This window comes from Saccopteryx leptura, chromosome 3 (assembly GCF_036850995.1).
Source record: "Saccopteryx leptura isolate mSacLep1 chromosome 3, mSacLep1_pri_phased_curated, whole genome shotgun sequence".
In the NCBI taxonomy this organism is placed as follows: Eukaryota; Metazoa; Chordata; class Mammalia; order Chiroptera; family Emballonuridae; genus Saccopteryx; species Saccopteryx leptura.
In genome coordinates, this window is record NC_089505.1 from 275,181,628 (window position 1) to 275,191,142 (window position 9,515).

At 41.1% G+C, this 9,515-nt stretch overlaps 1 protein-coding gene across 1 annotated transcript in view; it reads right to left on the minus strand.

Moving 5' to 3' along the window:
• The window catches only part of EML4 (EMAP like 4), a 154,772-nt gene extending 146,611 nt beyond the window's left edge, over positions 1-8,161 (minus strand). The window contains exon 1 of the mRNA XM_066378395.1: positions 7,873-8,161. Within this exon, the coding sequence (XP_066234492.1) occupies positions 7,873-7,897 (25 nt within the window). The 5' untranslated portion in view covers positions 7,898-8,161. The remainder of the gene's footprint in view (positions 1-7,872) is intronic.
• Between the last annotated feature and the right edge of the window lie 1,354 nt (positions 8,162-9,515).

Consider the following 9,515-nt stretch of genomic DNA (forward strand, 5'->3'; position numbering starts at 1 on the left):
AGTTATCATATTTCTTTAGTCTTCTTTAATCTGGAACATTTCCACTGCCCTTCTTTGTCTTTATAACATTAATATCTTTTTTAAAAGTATAATCTCCCCACCCTTTTAAAAAATAGATGTTCCCCATTTGGAATTCAATGTTTCCTAATGATTAGATTCAGATTATGCATTCCTGGCTGGAGAACTATCTAAGTGATGTGTTCTCAGGGCATCACATTCAGAGGCACACAATGTCCACTGGTGCTATTTATTTTGATCATGCACTCAAGGTGTTATCTGATTTCACTACTGTGTAGTGTTACTATTTTTCCCCCTTGCAACTAATAAGCAATATATAAGGAGATACTTAAGACCATACAAACATCCTGATCCTCATCAAAACATGCCCTAGATTTAGCATCTATCAATGATTCCTGTCTGAACCAATCCTTATTATAATAGCTGTGAAATGATCATATGAATTTTTAAGTTAAATAAACTCCAACTTCTGGCTATATTCCCAGATCCCTTAGGTGTAAGCTCCCAATCTCCTCCACTTGAGGAGCACCATACTGCAATGGAATGCACACAAGACTAGAATAATCAGGCACAGCTTCAAAAAAAAAGAAGAGAGAGAGAGAGAGAGTACTTGAGCCATGCCTTAAAGACTAGATACATTTCAAATAGCTCAAGAGTAGAGAACCAGTCAAGAAAAAGACAACTTCATCGGTAAAGCGAAAAACACAATATGGTGCATTATTTTGCAAAAAAAAAATCCTTTTGCAAAGTAAACAACACACCCTAGCATATCCGTTGTATAAGACCATATTTCAGCATATGAGTTGGCCTCAATTAAACTTATTCTAGAACTACAGATGTATTTTGGCTGCTATTTTTATTAACTATATTTTAATCATTATATTCAGATTCTAAAAACTTCAAAGACAGAGAACACATTCATTATAACTACCTCTGATTATTCCTTTTTCACGTATATGTCAGCCTCTCATCTAGTCTAAGATATGATTAGCCACTAAAAGTGTATCTTTCATCTGATTGTGACCCACAGTAAGAAATAAATTTCACATTGTAATTCTAAAACAAAAATATAAAACTGAAAAGTTTCTTGAAGAATATCATGTGAAGTACAGGTTTTTTATATTCTTTCTCTTATCCTTTCCTCTTCCTCATTCTTTTTAGTTTTGGTCTTGACCCCAAATAAATCGATTCCTAAATCCATAATAATAGGTCATACACTTGAAAAACACTACCCTAGAACCTGGCACAGAGCTCTTTATCAGATTGCCAGCAAAATCTGGCAAGTTTTCACTCATTTTAGATGAAATGAGAAAAATAGAAGAGCATATGAGTTACTTAATTTTTTAAAGGACTCTATTCTGAGATTGTGTATGATAATTAAGTTAAATAAACTCCAAGTTTTTGAAGTCTTCAAAGTTATTTCTCTTACGAAACAATGGTGAAGTGAAGGTTTAAGTTGCCAATGATATACTGGTCCCCTAATATCTTCCTCAAATTTTACTGGATCATGAAATCTGCACTGCTCTGCTGTGAGATTTCAAAGACACATGAGAGTGTCAGCCTTCAACAGGTTTATAATTTGGCAGAAGATATGAGACCCAGAATAATTTTAAGACTTGTAATTATTATTTATACCTCATAAGAAGAGATGCTCAGTGATAAGTGCCCTAAAAGTGCTCCTATGTTAAAAGTTCAAGGGTAAATTCTTTAGGCTGGAAATGAAAGGAACAAATAAGGAAGGGTGTTTAGAAAGGAATTATTTGAGTTGGGCCTTAAAGGGTACTGGCAATAACCACAGGGATGGGAAATTACCAAACAAATTTAGGAAAACAAGAAATACGTCATTTTGGCCAGAACATACTAAGACAGCAGAAACAGATAATAGAGGACCTTAAGAACAAGGCTCAAGTGTTTCATATTAGTCGTTAAGGCAATAAAGCAATCTGAGAGAATGAATAGCATAATCAAAGCACTGCTTTAAGAAGATTAATCTACAGCACCCCCCTTCTCCTTGCATTGAACAGGTGTAGGTTCTTGAGGCTATCAATAATCAAATATGGAACAGTAAGTATGTGAACTGTGGTGGTGAAAAGGCAAGTAAGAGATGAGAAAAGGTGACAAGAATTGACAAGTCTTAGAAGAGATTTTAATGTGATAGGTAAAAAATGGCAAGGAATCAAACATGATTCTGAGAATTCAAGGCTGGGTAATAGAGACAGTGGAAAATAAGAAAAAGAAACAGAAGAGTAGTCAGATTCAGGTATGTTAGATTTGATGTAACAGTTGGTTAAGAAAAGTCAGTAATGGGGTAGGGAAAAGAATATTGGACATCAGAAAAATCTAAGTTCAAGTGTAAAATTAAAAAATGGTTAGGATCCAATGAAAAACCAGAGTGCAAACTTCTATCTACAGTATGATTTTAGCTATGTAAAAAACTAGGCATAGAAAAAGACTAAAAACAAGTATATCAACTTGTTAACATCAGATGCATTACAGATGAGCTGGAAATAAGAAAAATTTTTTTCTTCTTTTGTACTGTTTTCGTTATTTAAAATAACCTAAATATAAACATAAAAGTTAGTCTCCCCCGCCCCCCAAAAAAAGAAGAAAAAAATCTGGATTAAAATAGTCTTTTAAAAACTAGCAAACTCTCTGAACCTCAGCTTCCTCCTCTATATAAGGGGAATTTCTTCTCTCCCCAGGTTAGTGTACAGATTAAATTAGATAAAGCTGTAAACTACACATGAATAAACAAAGTTAAGGCATAATAGTCTGAGACAGCTAAAACTATAGAACAAAAGAGCACACACAGATTTAGAAATATACTCTAGTTTGGGAATCTTCCAAATGGAGGCAATAACTGATGAAGTAGTTGATTTCCTTACCTTTTTAATGTCTTAGAATCCATCTACTTTAAAATGAAAATGTTCTCAAATTTCTTATGAACAAACACTGAAGTCTTACATATTACAGAAATGGACTGATATACATAAAATTAATGTAGTACTTTTCCCATGTTATTCAAACTTAAACAGATGCAGAAAAAGACCTAGTAATATTATTCCCTAATAGTTGAACTGCTAAATAAATTACTTCATTGTTTTAAAAAGCCAGGATCTATAGAGATAAATTTAGCCATTTCCAAATGCTCTCTTAGAAGTTACATGCTTGGTACACTGCACAGCATTCTAAATCAGGGGTCCCCAAACTACGGCCCGCGGGCCGCATGCAGCCCCCTGAGGCCATTTATCCGCCCCGCCGCACTTCCAGAAGGAGCACTTCTTTCATTGGTGGTCAGTGAGAGGAGCATAGTTCCCATTGAAATACCGGTCAGTTTGTTGATTTAAATTTACTTGTTCTTTATTTTAAATATTGTATTTGTTCCCGTTTTGTTTTTTTACTTTAAAATAAGATATGTGCAGTGTGCATAGGGATTTGTTCATAGTTGTTTTTTTTTTTTTCATTTTTCTGAAGCTGGAAACAGGGAGAGACAGTCAGACAGACTCCCACATGCGCCCGACCGGGATCCACCCGGCACGCCCACCAGGGGCTACGCTCTGCCCACCAGGGGGCGATGCTCTGCCCATCCTGGGTGTCGCCATGTTGCGACCAGAGCCACTCTAGCGCCTGGGGCAGAGGCCACAGAGCCATCCCCAGCGCCCGGGCCATCTTTGCTCCAATGGAGCCTTGGCTGTGGGAGGGGACGAGAGAGACAGAGAGGAAAGCGCGGCGGAGGGGTGGAAAAGCAAATGGGCGCTTCTCCTGTGTGCCCTGGCCGGGAATCGAACCCGGGTCCTCCGCACGCTAGGCCGACGCTCTACCGCTGAGCCAACCAGCCAGGGCCATAGTTTTTTTTATAGTCCGGCCCTCCAACAGTCTGAGGGACAGTGAACTGGCCCCCTGTGTAAAAAGTTTGGGGACCCCTGTTCTAAATGGTGCTTCCCTGACTCTACTCCTGTTTCTGGTACTTTATGCTTAAATATCTCAAGATATCTATTTAAAACCAGATAGTAAGCTCCTAAAAGGCAAGCCTGTCTGATATATTGGCCTTTCCCATAAGAACCAAACACAGTACTGGTCATAAAATAGGTGTTAATCCATGTACATGTACTCTAGCTAATGCATGCTATAGATGCTGTAGTGACCACATAAGAGTTACTACTTACGGCATGTTATATAACTTAAGCCTATCTTCAGCCCCTCAAGAGACAATTAATAAGAAATTAAAAGAAATATTCCCCAAATAATGTTAAATTAGATTAATATGTAAAAATTACAAACTGCATTATTCCTTTAAGAAAGCAAGAGTATATGAAATAAGAATCATAGTTCTAATACTATGATTCAATTTCATATATTGAAGAATAGTGTTTATTCATAAACCCTGTATCCAGAATGTTACATTTCTTATAGATACTAACCCTACAATTTTATTCATTACAATTTTTCATTAAAAAGAAGTTCTTAAGTTCGGTTTTGGATTTTTTTTTAATCTTCAGAGCAGAAACCGTTAAAACTGACATATTGAAGTTAACTATATGTTCGCTTTCAAGTGTAAACACTTATTAACCCCTATTAAATTCCAAGGTAAAACACCTAAAATTACAGTCTTTATTAAGGAAAAAAAAAAGGACATTAGAAAGACCAAGGATGAAATGCACCTAAGCCCTGCCTTATAAAAATCAATAAAAAAGCTATGTTAAGTTTTGTACTTTTGCACATACACCTGAGATTTAACATATACTGTATACTGCAGACACATTTTGTACATGTGTATACATATATAGTGATTTAAAAGCACAACATCAAGATGGATTGTTTACGGTACCCCCCCCAACTAAGTCTTAAAAAATCTTTTTCCAAAGCACTCCTATTTTTAATTACCATAATTCATGAACTAAAGGATACTAACCTAAAGGAAACTCCAGAGTACAAGCACCTGCCAACCAAGTTGACTAAAATTCATCAGCTGCAGAGATTAAAAGCATCCTTTAGTTGTTTTTATGTAAAACAAAAGTTATACAACCAGTATATAATTTCAATGTGGCACGTGTTAACACCGTCAGTCACTTAACATTCCTCTCAATGATTTCAAAAAACACTAAACACATTTTTAATTGCCATTAGACATTTTATAAAATGCACTTATGAGAGTGCTTTCCTTATTTAAACAATCAAGGGTACAGTTTAAATTTTAAGTTTTTCACTTACAAAGTGATTCACTAAAGATTCCCTTAAATAATCATTTTGTTCATAAAGCATTCAACTTCTCTGCTTATAAAAATATAGTTTTCTCACATATTTTAAGAACCCACCTAGTATAAGAAAGGAGATACGCACATACGCTCCCTTGAGAATAAACTCTTTCAATACTTGTGACCCCAGAACTTCACGTTCTGAATTCTTGTTTAGTTAAATAAAAGTTTTTAAACATCTACGGCAACACAAGTGCTTGCCTTTACATTCATGGCTCTCCTGATGATAAAATAAAGATCTATGTAACTTTCAGCTCTAGACTAATGAACTGCAGGGAACAGAAACAAGCAATATGGCAAGAGCTGAGGACAGCTCTGCTTTAAGGCTACCAGTAAAATATACCAGCACTGCCCCTCCCCCTCTCGGACCCTTTAAGGTTTCAATTAAGATGGGGCCTAGTTTTACTCTTACAAGGGGGACAGAAAGAGAAAGCACAGTGCTCCTCCTGAGAAGTATCTTCATCAGGAGCAGCTCCAGAAATACCGCCAGGAACCATTTCCTCCCCTCTCTGCTGACACAGGTTCCTCACTTTTGAGACCAGCTGATCACCTCTGGTCCTGATCAACACCATGTCTAAAGAAGGAAAACTTTCACCAATGTACCATCCAAAGGATAGCATCAAATGAGTAAGAAAAAATATCCAATACTGGGGTCAGCTCTAAAGCACTTTATGAAACGCAGGAGCCCAAACTGAAATTCATCTTCATTTTTGTCTTTCACATAGGTCGACTCATGAATTGGTAAAAAGGGACAAAGTTATTTAACAAGGCATATCCACAAGTTCAAAATAAACCTTAGTGCCCCAACTTGTGAGAAAGACTCCCCCAAAACACTTACAGAAGAGGAAGCTTTGACAAGCCTTCCAGAAGTCCATAGAACCAACAGGAGAGAAGCAGAACAGCTCACTCTACTGTGAGCAGTGATTCCACCATACCTATAGGCTGAAGAGCCAACAGAGCGGGGACGACAGCTCAGCCCTCCCCAACCAAACATGCCTCAAGACAGTTTTTGTTCTAGTATATGATCACCCATTTGTGACCATATAAGACAAGTCTTTCAGTCCAATATAACTGGCAAATAAATTCAGGCAGGAGGCAAAGAAAAAGAAAAGGCAATGAAAAGTTGATGTCTCTTTAAAAGAAGCCCAAGAATAAAACAACTTCACTATGTAAGGAATTATAAAACATCAAAGGTTAGATAATGGACAACAGGTGCCTTTGGGGAGGAAAGAGGAACACTCAGTTGCCTATTTTAGGATTTCACTCTCAAAGCACTCTAATGTGTGCAGTTATTTTCTTCCCAAAGAAAGGGCAAATATCATGGTTTTTACTATTTAATACTTATAATGGGTCCGTTACTCTTGGACTTACTCTTCTACTTTAGAGTTAAAAATCCACCTAATCCCAGTATGTCTGAATAAAGTGTGGCCTATGGCCAGATCATGGACTGATCTGTGAACATGAAACAACTAGGGATTTATCAAGAAATGCAAAGAAAGACCTTTGAATACAAGCTACCTCCAAATATAATACTAAAAATACAAATCCAGCAACAGGTATCACATAACTGCAGTATCAGCCAAAGCAGAAACGGTTTCTCTCACGATCATAACAACTGAGCTCAATTTTTACAGTAACCAGATTGCAGTGGCCTCAAAGAATAGTAATTCCAGACGCAGGTTATAGGGCCCTGAATACCAGCCTCGAGTTCTGATTCCCTTAGCCAGTTACAAAATTTACTACCTTTATTTGGGTGAAAGGGGACACAAAGGATACTTGAGCCTGCTTAATAACCTCTTCCCTTTCTCCATTCCACAAAGACAACATATTCCAAAAATGGAGAATCCTTTCTTTCCCTGACAGAGGCCCCCTTTCCTATGCATTCATTGGGCAGGATTATTTCTCCCCAGCATGCTTGCAGAGCCAGAAAATACTTCTGCTTTCATTCTTCTTAAAGAGGGTCCCCGAACACAGATGCACCTCTTCCTTGTCTGTATTAGGCAAGTGATGCTTCAGTGTTTCTCGTTCTCTCCACCACTGTAAAGTGTTCGGAGAAGTGAAGTTGTCAATTTCTGAGAGATGCAAGAAGTCTCCAACTTTAGAGTCAAGACTTGGGGGGATCCCCTTCTGAGAAGAAATGGGGGGTCCCCTATACTAAAAAGCAGCCTCTGCGTGGGAAAGGAGTGTCCCCACTCTGAGAGTTCGGTGTGTGAAAAAAGGAAGGAATGTTGTACCCTGAGAAGGAGCAGGGGTGTCCCAACCTTGAAGGTGGGTCCGAGGGGGAGCCGTGAGTTTATGTGGAGGGGTGTACCAGCTCCTGGGGCCTAAGAGAAGGGGTTCCCACTTCGGGGAAAGGAGGGCCAGGCACTGAAGGGGGCGCTGAGAGGAAAGCAGGGGCTTACAGAGGATGGCTGGGCAAGGGGGGAGGGGTTCGGAATCCACCGGAGGCTGTAGAGGGGCGGCAGCCTCGAGGGGAACATGTGCAGTGGAACTACGGCCATCCCGGGGGGCAGGGTGGAGAGCAGGGCCTGGGCTGCGTGTAGAAGGAACAATGTTACCACCCTGAGCAGGACAGGGAGGATTTCCCAGCCGTACTCACCGAGGCTGCCGGCGAAACCGTCCATCTTGCAGGGAAAGCGCCGGGCTCGGGGCTCAGCAGGGCGGGCACTTCATTCAGCGGACCGACAGAGTGGCCGACGCTGAGCCTGACCCGCTCCTTCTTTTAAGTCGCCTGCCTCGGCTCCCAGCCCCTGCGCCCGTCGTCTGCCTGTCCGTCGGTCCGTCCGTCCGCCTCGGGGTAGTCAGCTGCGGCCGCCAGGGCCACTTCCCCGTCAGATTGAGAGCCGCGCCGCTTCGCCGTCTGCCCAGCCTCCCTCCCAGGCAGCAGCCGCGAGCGCCGCGCCGCGCCCCGCCCCCGCGCCCGCGCGCAGCGATAGCTCCGCCCCCGCGCACGCCGTCACGTTTCCGACTCCGCCTCCCACGTGACGACACGAAGGCGGGGTCTTGGCGGCCTTTCCTTCTCACCTTGCCTGGGCCTGGGATTCCTCCCTCTTTGCGCGGGACTGGTGGCTGCGCTTGCGCAGTGGGCCTGCGAAGGACCTGGGACCTGTGTCTGGTTTCAAATGGCCGAGGATAAGGAGGGGCTTGCAGCGTGGAATCCTCAGGAGCATGGAAGGATCCTTTCTCTACGGAGTCCCTGGAAGCTCAAGTCTGGATCGGGCCCTATGAGGAGGTGGTCACCCTGTTTATATTAGTAGGACACTAAAGAGGCAACGAAGTGCAGGAAAAGATCCCTTCTTCCCCGGAGTCACCTTCTGCCCCAGTAGGGTGAAGAACAGATCGGGGCATGTCTTCTTGACTAGCTCGAAGCTACTACTGCTACAGACCAAGACAACCAAAAACAAGGAATGTTAGGACAGGACCCAAAAGTTCAACTTGCCTCCCGGATAAGTTGGACACTGAGCCTTAGAAAAGATATGATCTACCCAAGGTCATGGAGCCTGGTAGAAGCCGAGCAAGAACCCAGGCTTCTTAACTTACTCTGGTGTTCTTTCCACCGGGAATGTAAAGCGACCCCTTCTAGAGTAGATCATAGGATTGCCTAGTAGGGAACTACAACAAAGTAAGCCTGAGTTCTAGGTCCAACTCCGTGTTACTCAATAGGTGAATGTCAAGTCACTAAACTTATTTGGGCCTCACTTTATTCATTTTCAAATGAATAAAGTGGACTGGACTTAAAATCAAAATATATAAGTATACACAGCCTTTATCTTCCTCTACCCTCTCCCACCCACCCCTATTCTCCATCCTTCTAAAGACCTTTTTGTAGTTTTCAAAGTCCCTCTTGGGACTTGATTGTGTGGATCAGAGTAATAAAGAGGAGGTCTTAAGGTGCTCAGGAACTAAACTGATCTGTAGAGAAATAAAGAACTGAGTCAGAAAGGGGAGAACAAGTCATCCTAGAAAGAGTTACAGGGGAAGAACAAAATGAAGAAGAAAGATAAGAAATATAAGGTAACAGGTGTCATGATGAGAGGATCTGAGAAGAATTAGATGTTTGAAAGAATTGTTAAACATTATGTTGCAGTAGGCCTGACCTGGGGTGGTGCAGTGGATAAAGCATCGACCTGAAACACTGAGGTCACCAGTTCGAAATCCTGCACTTGTCTGGTCAAGGCACATATGGGAGTTGATGCTTCCTGCTCCTCCCACCTCTCTCTTTCTCTCTCTCCTCTCTCCTCT